General features: G+C 36.6%; 3 protein-coding genes across 6 annotated transcripts in view; 2 read left to right on the top strand and 1 right to left on the bottom strand.

Moving 5' to 3' along the window:
* trip10a (thyroid hormone receptor interactor 10a) overlaps window positions 1–7,483 on the top strand; it is a 37,012-nt gene extending 29,529 nt beyond the window's left edge. For all 4 annotated transcript variants that reach the window (XM_056252861.1, XM_056252869.1, XM_056252882.1 and 1 more), the window contains 5 exons: window positions 2,597–2,706; window positions 2,904–3,036; window positions 3,125–3,213; window positions 6,791–6,915; window positions 7,012–7,483. In XM_056252861.1, the coding sequence (XP_056108836.1) occupies window positions 2,597–2,706; window positions 2,904–3,036; window positions 3,125–3,213; window positions 6,791–6,915; window positions 7,012–7,163 (609 nt within the window). In that variant the 3' untranslated portion in view covers window positions 7,164–7,483. The remainder of the gene's footprint in view (window positions 1–2,596; window positions 2,707–2,903; window positions 3,037–3,124; window positions 3,214–6,790; window positions 6,916–7,011) is intronic.
* The window catches only part of dnmt1 (DNA (cytosine-5-)-methyltransferase 1), a 265,280-nt gene that overhangs the window by 128,387 nt on the left and 122,797 nt on the right, over window positions 1–14,096 (top strand). The gene's annotated exons all lie outside the window — the stretch shown is intronic.
* Window positions 1–14,096, bottom strand: part of p2ry11 (purinergic receptor P2Y11) — a 173,134-nt gene that overhangs the window by 101,919 nt on the left and 57,119 nt on the right. The window lies entirely within an intron of this gene.

Here is a 14,096-nt window from a genome sequence, read left to right as displayed (position 1 = left end):
ACAAAGGCATATAAACACATAATGTATGCATTGATGCTTAAGCCAGGATGTTATGGTGTACTATATTGGACATGTTTTAAAGTTGCATTTATAAATCTATGCACGTGGTTTAAATGCATTGAGGGTTGCTCAAAGGAATATTCCTGGTTAAATTAAATCTGTACCCTATTGACATCATCTCTCCCTCGGGTTTGTAAAAACAATTGAAAACGGCAATACACTTTTGGAGGAGGTCTATGGGGCAAGTCTACAGCACTATGAATAAAAGCTAAAAATATGAAACTGTCACGCTTTTTTGATCGTGTATCCATTATATCATCATTCAACTAACATTAGGCTAGTTCTGCTATTAAACCAGTCTGCTCTAAGTAATATCCAACTTTAAAATAAAATATAACTTTAAAGTCTAGCACAGGCGCTCGACACATGCACAAGAGAATGTTTCATCCTTGTCCAGTGTCTGCGATATTTGACTGTAACTTCTATCTCCAAAAGTTATGACTGTCTTTTGTACTTGTTAAAACTAAAGTTGCTGTTGTTGTATTCCGTCTCATCTGTTTCTTTTTTTGACCGTGAAACGGCAAGCCTAATTACCCCCCCCCCCCCAAAAATTCAAGATACACGTATGTGCAGGTTAGAAAAATCCAGCTTTGCACATACAGTACATGTGAGTATATGCTGATGATAAAATTTACGTCACGCACTGTACGCATATAGTGTATGCATAAAAAGCCCAAACTTTCAAGTGCACACATGTCGGCATTCAAAGGAAGTAATCAATATGAAATATTTTACTAAATATTGTTGTTCAAATGGACTCATTTAACACATCCGTCCCGCCCTAGACCTATTTCATACAGTTGATGGTGGCAAACTAATGCAGGGCGTCATGGTGCACGTTTTTAGTGAATAAATCGGGTGAACCAATGATTCAATGGCCCATTCATAAAGAAAGCCACTTGCTTAATTCCTGAATGAATCAGCTGTTTCAATTAATCGAGTGAATCAATGACTTACTCATTTAGACATTTACTGCCACCTACTGGCAGTTTTAGTTTCTTATTTAGAGTATCATTTCATTAAAAAAAGATTTCAGTTACCATTTTAATAAAAAGCCCATCAAAGGTATAGTTCATCGGAAATGAAAATTCTGTCATCATTTACTCACCCTCGTGGTCGTTGAAGCCTAAACGTTTAATCAAATAAAATAATTTGGTAACACTTTACTTGAAGGGGTGTACATAAGACTGACATGACACCTTCATAACCATGACATGACATATGTCATGAATATGAAGTAGGGTTTATGCATGTTTATGACAACTGTCATTAAGTGTCTTTCGCTCAATAACATTTTGAATGCAAATATGACATTGTTTAAGATGTCTTTGTTATGACACCTTGACATAAACCATAACATCATAACCTGTCAGTGTATTTGTCATGACAACTTGACATTAAATTAAGTTAAACTGTCATGTGGTTGGTTTTGACATTGGCTGTCATAAGGCCATTATAACTGTGTCATGAATATTTTTCATGACCTCAACTACAGTGGTACAAATTAAATTTGTCATTAAACAGTTATAATGGCTTCATGACAGCCAATGTCAAAACCAACCACCTGACAGTTTAATGTAATGTTAACCAATAAAGCTAAGTGGTTTCTTAAGTTTGATAATTAAACTGCTATGTCATGTTTATGACAGGTTGTGTTGTCTTAGTAATCTCAAGTTGTCATGACAAAGACACTGACAGGTTATGATGTATTGGTTTATGTCAAGGTGTCATAACAAAGACATATCAAACAATGTCATATTTGCATTAAAAATGTCATAATTGAGCAAGTGACACTTAATGACAGTTGTCACAAACATGCATAAAACTTCCTTCATATTCATAACATGTGTCATGTCATGATTATGAAGGTGTCATGTTAGTCTTATGCACACCCCTTCAAGTAAAGTGTTACCAATAATTTTTCTAAAGCTACTTTTTGTAATGTCGATATTGTGCTATTTAACACAATATGACTTTAAATTATCTTATGGGGGTAATTTCTCAGCCAAATTTGACATACGATTAATTAGCGATTTAAGATTAATTAACATCGTGTGATTTAATTTGTTTAAAAAAATTAATCGTTTGACAGCCCTACTAAATATATTTCATGTAACTGTGTTAACATAAATATTAGCTTCACAACTCTGCCTTTAAACCCCTCCGGTCACTATTCCTTTACAGAATAGTCGACAGCATGTCACAAATTCTGTTCAAAAAGCTTGTTTTATTTAGCCCAGAACATTCTTTTGAGTAAAACTGCTTATCACCCATTTAAGCATGTCTTACTTGTCATAAATGAAAAATGTGTTGCCAAAATCTTGTTAAAGCATACAGCTTAAGTGGAACAATTGTAACAGGCGGTGTAATTACCCTGGTGACGAATTGCTACGTTGCATCTTTTGCTACTGCAAACCTGAACTCTTACTGTTGGGTCTCTGGTTCACGTCTTTCACGGCTTATCTCGTGGTGTTGGTGGGGTTGTGTGTTAGTGTGAATCTCTGTGAGTGACTCTATCTCCCCCGATCTCTCTCAGCCTGTGGACACGGAGGGTTTCACCCATCTTCCTCCTGAGCAGCGCAGGAAACGCTTGCAGCAAAAGATCGACGACATCAGCAAGGAGCTGCAGAAGGAAATGGATCAGAGGTGAGTCGCCTCTCCGACAACCATCTCTATGGCAACCGGCCACAGCTGAATCCTCAGGGTTACCGGGGTCTGGGCTTTGTTTACTAAGCTCTTCAGGTCTCTAAGGAATCAGTGGCGTTGAGTGCCACGAGTAACCGTATCTGTTTGTTCTTTGTCTTTTACGATCAATCTCTTTCTATCTTAATATCTCTCTGCAGTGAGGCTCTGGGTAAGATGAAAGATGTATATGAAAAAAACCCTCAGATGGGAGATCCCGCCAGTTTGGCACCTCAGATCACTCAGACGGCACAAAACATGGAAAGACTGCGAGGAGATCTCAACAAATATGAGGTTTCAGTTTTAACACTGTCTGTAAATCTTCATCCGCTTCATAAAGACTTTCTCAGCACACTCACGTCTTGGTTTTGGTTTGTTGTAGTCCTGGCTTGCAGAAGCAGGCGGCCGGGGAGACTCGATACGATACTCCACTCACTCTCTGAACAATAACGGTGCTCACAACCCCGGCAGGTCAGTTTTATTTCTGATTATGGTGTGTATTCGGATTAAAGGGGGTCATCGGATGCAAAATTCACTTTTATATGGTGTTTCCCTTTTGTATGGTCCATTCACTCCTTTTTTATTTAATCCTCAAAAAGCCTAAACACTCTTAATAATCGAGCCGTTTGGATTTTCTGAGCAATGTGATGTTATATTGCTCATGCTCCGCCCACGACCACTGACGGACTGTCCCCTATTAGCATATTTCCACCCTCAGGCATTTGTATACTGTCCACCAAGCCAGGACTTTACATGTCTTGTGTCGACGCCCCATGGAAGAGAGGGGTGGGGTGAGCAGTTGCTCATTATCATTTAAAGAGACAGGTCGCTGTGAACAGAGCTGTTTTTGAGGAGGTAAAAGGGTGGTGTTTTACATAACCATTGAGGAATTTTAACCAAAGTATGTTACAAACGTTACATGAAGACCCTGAAGAATCATACCAACTTGTGGAAAATAGGCATCCGATTACCCCTTTAAAGTGATATTCCACCCAAAAATGAAAACCATCACTTATTCACCCTCAAGTTGTTCCAAACCTGTATGGGTTTGTTTCTTCTGCTCAACACAAAAGAAGATATTTTGAAGAATGTTGGTAACAAACAGTTGATGGACCCCATCAACTTCCATAGTATTTTTTTTCCTACTATGGAAGTCAATGGGGTTCATCAACTGTCTGGTTACAGACATTCTTTAAATGATCTTCTTTTGTGTTCAACAGAAGAAAGAAACCCATACAGGTTTGGAACAACTTGAGGGTGAATAAGTGATGATAGAGTTTTCATTTTTGGGTGAACTATCACTTTAATCCTTCTGAAAAAGAGTTTTTTTTTCTTCTGCTTCACATCTATTGGAATATTAAACTGGTCTACAACCAAAATGCTCTTGAAATGAATGTAGTCAAACTTCACTAATTCTGGGTCATTGAGAAAAACAAAACAATGCTTAAAATTGTTGATTGGCTCTAGTTTTCAAGATATACTATTGGGCTAGTATATGACCTTGACTTGGGAATGGCGGAGGATGAGTAATAAAGGGAAGGGATCTCAACAGAAATGACTAAAATACATCTTTGACTGGATCTATGAATATGACTGGGTTCGGTCAGTACTTGCTTTATAGGCAAAACAATGAATGATGCCATCTGAAGCTGGTGTTACGTCATACATGATATGAATTGCATCATGTTGGATGTGTCTGAAATCGCCCCCTAAACCCTCATTCACTATTCCCTACATTAGTCCACTAATATAGTTTTCTTCGAAAGAGTAAATGAAAATGAGCGAGTGAATTCGGACACTGAGTGCGCCGGAAGGGCTGTTGCTTTTGAATAGTTTGTGCTTGCCGTTTAATAATTTTTTAAAACTTAGCAAACTGGCAGCTCCAGTAGTAAGATGAAACGTCAAACTGTCATGGAAACAACTATGTATAAACCTTAATTAAACAATTTAGTAATCAATTAAAAATTAATTTACACCTGTGTGATATTACGCACAGCCACATTGGACCAGCATTTTGGAAAATGTATGATTTATCTGCAGGCGCCATCTTCTGGTCAGACACGGGAATTAATTCGGCGCTCTACTCTCACAGTGCATTATGGGTATTCTCTAGCCGTTGAGCGTACGTCGGTTGTACATCGGCACTCGATAACATCCACTATGGTTTTGGACCCATTTAAGGGTAAAGGGGGCGATCTCAAACGCAACCGTTATTCCTAGAAGTCATGGATGATGCAATCATAACAAAGCTTACGTCACTCTGCTGAACAATTTGCCCTATGTCAGCTTGTAGGAATCATACAACAGGGGTGCAAAACTCAATTCCTGGAGGTCCACCACAGTCCTACAGACTTTAGTTCCAATACGCAATCCTGTAGTTTTCAAATAAGCCTGAAGGACTAGATGAGCTGCCTGGATCAGGTGTGTTTTATTGGGATTGAAGCTAAACTCTGCAGGGCTGTGGCCCTCCAGGAACTAAGTTTTGCACCGCTGTCATACAGTGTCTTAAATTGTCAGTGTTTGATTTTGCAAAGGGGCACATTTTCAAATGGAGCCCATCAAAGCTTGCAGATTATTGCTGGACAGTGACAAAGAGATGCTCCATTTAATGAATACAAGAGACAAGCCAAGAAGCGCATAGTAGACACTGATTAGGACTAAACTATGCACATTATTTTTTTACCTTTTGATTTATATAACCCTTTTGCAGATTTTTAAAGGGTTACATAAACGGGTGACGGGTACTATCTACTACACAATACACATACAGGTGAAACTCGAAAAATTAGAATGTCATGCAAAAGTAATTTTATTTCAGTAATTCAACTTAAAAGGTGAAACTAATATATTATATAGACTCATTACATGCAAAGTGAGATATTTCAAGCCTTTATTTGTTATAATTTTGATGATTATGGCTTACAGCTTATGAAAACCCCAAAGTCAAAATTAGGTTTTCATAAGCTGTAAGCCATAATCATCAAAATTATAACAAATAAAGGCTTGAAATATCTCACTTTGCATGTAATGAGTCTATATAATATATTAGTTTCACCTTTTAAGTTGAATTACTGAAATAAATGAAATTTTGCACTATATTCTAATATTTCGAGTTTCACCTGGCTGTAGATGTAAAATGTGAAAACTTAAATATCTTTGAAACAGCCAGTTGTTTTAATTGTCATATTTGAATTCAGCACATTAAAATACATAATAAATAGCACATTTTATCTCGGAGGCAGACGATTTGTAAAAATGTAGACCAGTGTTATCAGCATGTTTCCAATAAATTCCAATTGCATGTTGTTTTCCTTCTACTCTCTTGTGTAAATACCATTATATTTTATTCATTATTATGAATCCTATAAGTAATTTAATCAACTCATTATCATTTGTGTCCTTGACAACAGCACACAAGAGTGCAATGAATAGCAAAATGTAGGATGTGATTTCACTGTGTTAATAAAAAACTAAATAAGAAAAATTCCCTAAATAATAAAGATACACAATTGGAACAGACACACTTTAGAAGCTAGAAGTTATTACATAAAAAAAAAAAATCACAATTAAATTGAAAGTCAGATATGTTAGTAATGTTTTGCCTTAGTTTCTTTCTATCTCTCTCTTGTTGCTATTATTATTATTATTACTGTGTAATGTTGAAGTCATAACTTTGCTTTAGTACAGAATGAGTCATTTTTACACCCCATCTGGGCACTGGGAAATAAATGATGAGTTTTGACAGTAATAGCATGTTGTCATAGTAGAGCAAGCTCTTCTCAAATGATTAAGGAACATTAATTTCCTCTTAAATGTTTGTAATGCGTCATTTGAGTTCTCGTAGCTTCACTTCTCTTGTTGTACTCAAATTACTTAGTAATGCGGATACACAGAGATATAAATAAACACAGAATTCAAATAAGCAGGAATATGTCAGCAGTCTTATTCAGATTTTTTTAGAAACCGTAACATAATGTTAATCTGGTCAAGGCGATTAGATTGCATCTACATAATCAGAATTGTCCTGTGCTCTTTTTTTTTTTTTTAGTCCTGGAGCTCTCTCAGATGACACGGACCCCTCCCATGCCATCTACACCGAGTTTGATGACGACTTTGAGGAAGAGGAACTCGCCGCACCTATTGGTCAATGCACAGCGCTCTATAATTTCCCAGGTATGATTACAAGGTATCGCACAAGCAATGGCGAATATCATATCCCCACCACTTGTCCTCTGACACTCGCCTCCACCATCATCCATCTGTCAACAGGCTCCAGCGAAGGAACCATATCCATGCAGGAAGGAGAGGTGCTGTCTGTAGTGGAGGAGGACAAGGGCGATGGGTGGACGCGGGTGCGCCGGAACAACGGGGACGAGGGCTACATCCCAACAACTTATGCTACCATCGCGCTTAACAAATGACCTTGTTCCCCTTCAACCCGCTGCAGCAGAGATGCACTATAACAAACACTATGAGTAGCTTCAGATTAACACTCATTATGTCCCAACACGGCTTGCTGCTCCGGGGGGATCACCGCACAATGGGCTAATACACTCCTCCTCTAAGGATGAATGAGTATCTCAGGGTGTGTGTTATGTGAGTGAATGAGGTACAGGAGGTTGGAATCATTTTTCTCCTTGTTTTGCATGGAAAACAATGCAGGAGGGTGCCATGTACTCACAGCTATTGCTCAACAGACACATCAGTTCCCGTGGCGACTCTGTCTGATGGTGACTTTTAAATGCAGTCTATCAGCAGAGCCATGATCCACTCAACTTGTCCTCCACGAAGATCTTCCATCTGCCACCTGGATGATGTGATTTGGCAACTGAAACGAAAAGCATAACTATCTCTGCAGGCAGAAGTCCAGCTCAAATGCACCGTTTTTAACTTGAAGTATTTGCTTTAAAGATCTGAGTGGCCAAAAATGATATTTTACAGCAGTGAGTGTTGCATATGCTTCAGTAAGTCTGCAGTAACATGAATGCCACATCTATAAGTCGATAAGACCTAACATTTCCCAAGTAATAAGTAGCTCCTTTATTGTTTCTCCATAAGACTGTTGCACAAACAGTTGATGTACTCGGCAGCAGTACAAAATTATGACAATCAAAGTCTCATAATCTGCAGAGAAAAGCCACCGTTCTCAAATCTACAGATATGTAGTACAATAAATAGTTTGTTGCAATAAAAGAATATAATTTATTGAGTATATAAATAAGTGTTTGTATATTAAATAAACAGTAAATCACATTTATATAAGAGGAAACTGCACACATTTGCTATTTCAGATTGATCAACAATGCACAGTGTACTAGCAACTAAGAAAAACTATTCTAGGTAACAAAAGCAAATTTCGGTTTTTCATATATATATATATATATATATGAAATAATATATTTTAGGCATCACAACACCACTATTGTCTTATTAGTTTTTTATTCTTGATGAATAAAGATTGTATTGTTAAGAATAGAGTTCTAAATTCAAGGGTTAAAGTCTCATTTCAATATTTGTTTTGTTTGTCTTTGATTGAATCCAAGGCAGAACTGTTAGTGTTTGTCTATGTCAAGGTGCCTTCAACTTTGTGTGTGTGTACCATACTCAAAATACACTTATTTTATTGTCTTTATAAATGTCAAGCACATTTCCAAATTGACATGATGTTTTGTTTTGTTTTTGGGTGAAATTCTCAATTGAAAGGGATTTTTAAGCAAGCCATATAGCTTTTGACATGAGTTCTTGATTTTAGCTGCAATTAGTAAAAATTGATTTCACATATTGAGGTCACGTGATCATAATATCATTGTTTTTCATAGTTTACAAGTGCCGCCTGCTGGTAATAGGGGATTGAAGCTTGTTAAAGGGATAGTTCACCCAAAAGTGAGAATTTTGTCATCATTTAAGCGTACTCACCCTCGAATTGTTCCAAACCTGTATGAGTTTATTTCTTCTGCTGAACATTAAAAAAAGAAGATTTTTTTTTTCAATAATTTTGAAGTACATAGGTAACCAGTTGTTTAAACCCCATTGACTTCCATGTTATGGAAAAAAAAACTACTATGGAAGTCAATGGGGTCCATCAAGTATTTGGTTATCGACATTCTTCAAAATATCTTCTTTTGTGTTCAACCGAAGAAAGAAACTCATACAGGTTTGGAACAACATGAGGGTGAGTATGATGACAGTGACAACTCTTTGAGCTGGCATAGCCTATTTCTGAAATCAAATTAGATGCTCTGAGTGCTTAATGATCACATTAATAATCCAAAATGACTGGGATAAGAGAGCCGAAAGATACAGTAAATCATTACAAAAACACAAATACTAAATCTAAATCTTTAAAAACCCCTTTTGACAAGTTTTACATTTTCTATTGAAAAGAGCTACAACTGCTCAGTTTTTAGTCGTAAAACATGGAGGAGGAAATCATCTTCGAGCCATCTTTTTGGAAATGTATTTTATGTTAATAAAACGTATCTATAATTTATTTTACTAATAAATCGAGTCGTAAAACGGGTAATATAGGCTACGCCCAATTGTGGCAACCGTAAACAACAAAGTTATGCTTTTTCGGCTAGGTGTATTCTGATCATTACTTCAATCAATAAATGCTTATATTTATTGATCATTGGCCTTTATTATTAAACGTTATTATTTCAAAAAGTCATTTCACGTCGTGCAAAAGAATAAATCTTGAACAGTGGTAAAATAATCACGAGCTCTCGTGGTTAATTGTTTTATTGAAAGGTTTCCAACAGGTGGCAGTGTTGCACAACAAATCTAAACTGGACCGTAGACTCGACCCGCTCATACATACATTTGCAACATATTTGAAATAATGTTGTCCATGTACAGACCAAAAAAAACAACAGACACGTCTTGGAGTCCAACTAAAATTATTCAAGGTAGTTGAAAATAACTGACAAACGCCAAGAGTGATGTTTTGAAGACGTGCAAATCTGAATAGCTGCCAAATATTATAGGGTGATATAAATGTCTATAGCCTATTTGACAACTCGCTGTATACACTGAGACCGTTAAAGCCTTCGGTGTCTGTTAGTATTTAAGGACTCGGCTTCGATTATTAAGGTGTGACTTAAGGACTCATCATGCACTTGCTTTTTCCAGATCCTTTTCGCAAACTAGCCTATATTGCAACAAATACGCGAACGACTCATTGCAATGGGCTTTTCTAATTAAATTGCTAAAAATCTTAAACGTGTTATGAATATAGTCACAAAACATCAACGAAAATATACGTGCATTAAAGAACAAAAACAATGCAAATGCCTTTGATGAAGCAGCATACAAGGTCTGGGTGTGTTCGCAATACATGTATTGACTGAATTGAGAGGGACTTGAGTTTCATAAAAATGATTTTCGACTGTGGAATCATCAGAATCCCTGCTTCTTTTTCCACTTGTTCAGTATCAGTGCTGGTCTAGAGGGCGCCAAATCTAAACAGATGTAGGCCTAGGCTACAACGAGCTATAGTAGCTCCAAATTCCCTAAAATGCTGTGATCTTAACCTCAGTTAAATATACATTTTATTTGAATTTGTGGAATATAAATAGCCTACTAATAAGTGTGTTTTTTGCATATCAAATGTGGATGAATCTGAGTTATATAGTTACCCTCCCCCCTTGTTTTGTAGGTGTAGGCCTACAATTATCAAGAGGAAAAAACAAAAGCTTCGACATCTGTCTCTAGGTTATGCAATCATGTAGCTAATGTAAGACCATTGCCTAATTTAAGCATTTTTTTTTTGTTTAAAATAGGGTGTTTAAATAGGGTAATTTACTGTGTAGCCTAAAACTTTAGGCTACGTGGTGTTCTGGGCCAGTTACATAAACAGTCATTAACACAGTGTCTTAAAGTGATAGTTCACCCAAAAATAAAATTTTTGACAAATTGTTGGTAACCAGACAGTTGATGGTAACCTTTGACTTCCATCGTATTATTTTTCCTACTATGGAAGTCCATCAACTGTCTGGTTACCAACAATTTTTCAAAATATCTTATTTTGTGTTCAACAGAAAGAAACTCGTACAGGTTTGGAACAACTTGAGGGTGAGTAAATGATGACAGAATTTTCATTTTTTTGGGGTTAGTATAAACCTCCAAACTATGTTTTTACGTATCTGACTCAAAAAAAGTTTAGAACTGTCTAAAAGGGGAAAAAATGGATGACTAACTTGTCTTAGTGGTTTATGCAACCGGCCCCTGTGCACTACAAGAAGCAACAAATTCTGACTTCACTGGAACTCAGAAAAAGTGCCCCAGTATTTGGGATAACTTTCAATGTAATACACTGTTTATGTTAGCATATAATCAAACTACTTGAATTAAATTAATTATTACTTTTAGGTTGAAACATTTTGTGTGGCAGGCAGCCCTTGCTTTGCAGTGACAGTCATCATCACCTCACCAACACTTCTGTTGCACAGGGGATTGTGGGTAATACCTAAAAAAAAAGCATACCTGGATGCAGACTTCAAAAATCCACCTGAAATAGTATCCGAGCACCTTTGGAATACTATTTTGAACATAGTCTGCTGTTTGAGACAGAAACATTCTGTTCTTGCGTGCTATTTGGGACAGATACACAATTCAAGGAACATACCTGTTGCTCCATTTCTTTATTCCCTCATGTCCACAGCCCTGAGGATTCTTTTTAGAAATCACATCTCACTGCCTGCCCAAAACATGACATTTGATTGACCTTTATAAATGCTTTTTATAAGTGCACTTTGCTTGCTTCCATAGAAGACATTGTTATAGATCCACTAGCTACTCTCAGCAGTGAGTCAGTACTCGAATACAACAGTGGTTACTTCTATTACAGCTAATTGCATGCTTTTTGCAATTAACCCAATTATCCGGGCCGTTCCTTATGTCAGAAGTTCAGAACACATACGTAAGTGGAATTTGTCTCCAGTATTGAAAAGGAAGATTGCATGACCTATTCAATAAAGACGCTTTTGTTACTTTTTTACGACATAAAAACTTGTGTTAGGTACAACTTAATAGGTTGGCAGACTACCATAGTATTTTTACTTTCATTGCTATAAACAGACACAGGCTTATTGTACTGCTTAACACATGTAGGCCTACTTTACATGCATAGATTTCAAAATGAAGCATTAAACTGGTCTGTAATTATGCAGTAGTATTTATATTGACATTTCACACATTTATTAATGAAATAGAGTGCTGTGCTGATGAGGGACAATTACTGATCCAAAGAAATGCTATTTTGCTGTGAGTTGCAAAAAGCACAAAAAGAAAAGAACTTCAAGTTTGCTACTATAGCAAACTATTCAGCAGAATCAGATCTTTTATTAAAGAAATATGTAATGAATTACAATTGGCCTATGATGATTATATACATTTTGTAAAGTTTTATACAAAATAGCAACGGATTCAGGTCCTTGATGCTGATTGGTCAATTCCGTTACAACAAATAGATCTCATAGCAACATAAACAATCAATATACAGTCAAAACTTGTTCCATGAATTATGCATTTCAGCCAAATCAGCTGTTTATTATTTATTTAATGAAGTGTTTGCTGGCGTTACTTGTAGTCATTAAAGGTCCACTGAAGTGCCTTGAAACGCACAGCATTATTCAATAGGTGTGTTCGACATTCGCTGCGGCTGGATGTAACGATCGGTGAGAGTTGGCGAGTGCAGGCGTGGAGGAGCTGAAAACGGAGACGTGAAGTCGGACACTTTCTGCTTCCCGTAGTGACGCTCGATCGCGCTGTGTTTGCATACTTTACCACAGCTGAAGTGAAATAAATGCAATATGTGCTAAATACACAGATGTTTCAGAGACATTTTCATTCAACACTTTATGTACTGCTTCATACACTCAAAAAAGTGCTCATTCATTGGATGACCATAAATCTCATTTTAGATCAATTTAAATATTATACATTTATAAGCAGATGTATTTTTTTTTAATAAATGTAAATGGCCTAGGTTGCACGTGTAATTAGAGTGAATTTACTTGGATTAATGACTGAAATTTAAGTTATTGGCCTGACCACGCCAACTGCGCATGTCACTTAGAGCTGTTTGGACTGTGTGCAAGGAACTTTTTTTGCCGCCATTTGAGAACTTTCGACGGATAGCCTACTGCTAAAGTTGGGTGAGTATTTAAGACATTTCTAACAATAACGATGTAATTTCTTACCTAGTCACAGTTAAAATAAGTATTTCCCCCACTCTTTATGTACACTTTGTTAGGCGAAGCTGTATTCTATGGTGAAAAAAAATCAGTTTGATTTTAAAGAAAATTACATTAGGTCAATTGTGATAATTCAGATAGAAATAGTTTGATTACATCCAACAGACATGATTATATACAGCTTTATTAATGTAATAATTTGATGTGGAAATTTGCCACATGATTAATACACATTCAACTGATGAGGTATTTTTTGAGTAACTTAGCATCTGTTTTCAGAACAAGAATTAAGTTCAACATAAGCCTAGCCTACTATCAATGAAGTGGAGTCTACATGTTTTAATCAGTTTTATTTTAATAAACGACACAATATAACATTGCGACTACATGAAAAGAGTGTTTACTGTTGTAAAAAACTGATTTGTGAGATTTAGTGGAACTGAGGGTGTGTCGTGTAAATGCCTCCTGAGTCAAACAAACGCGCACAAAATGACACCGTAACATTGGCTCAACCAATGGCGCGAGTGTGAGGCGGGGCTTGGAGAGTTTGAGAAGCTTGTCTTTTTTTGCAATTCTGCTGCACTTTCAAGAAGCTTTGTGATTTCATATATGCAGTGGTTTGTAATTGCAATTCTCTTAAAGCATCAATTTTCACAGCTCGACATGATATTTTAATTTCTATGTGTTTTATTGTGTTGTGCTGTGGTTTTATTGTGTCTCTTTTGTTTGCTCCTCAGGCGGTGTACTACCTCATTTGTATGCTTTAACATTGCTCTCGAAAACACATTAAAGGTCAGTTTTACCATAACACTGTGCTAACCTGGCTGAAACTGATAGGTCCCTGGTACAGAAGGGCTTTCTGGGGCACAGGCTCTTCACAAAGATAAGCCGCCCCACCGCTGGAACCATCACTCTTTCACTGGTGAGAGCAAGACCAGCACTTTATAAAAGGAAATGCATAAAACATCAGCTTCACTATTCTAGATTATTCTGTACTCAGCATATAGACATACAACAACTGATTTTATTTTCTTATTCATCAAGGCACTTCACACACACTGCAAAAAAATAATTTACTTAATCAGTTTTATCTTGTTTTAAGCATAAATCCAGAAACATTAAGTAAGACTTCCTCTTGAAACAAGAAAAAAATATTTA

Source organism: Rhinichthys klamathensis, unplaced genomic scaffold (assembly GCF_029890125.1).
Source record: "Rhinichthys klamathensis goyatoka isolate OS25496 unplaced genomic scaffold, OSU_Roscu_1.1 h1tg000004l_1, whole genome shotgun sequence".
Taxonomy (NCBI): Eukaryota; Metazoa; Chordata; class Actinopteri; order Cypriniformes; family Leuciscidae; genus Rhinichthys; species Rhinichthys klamathensis.
The sequence above is the reverse complement of the archived record's forward strand: the minus strand, read 5'-3'. Positions and strand labels throughout refer to the sequence as shown.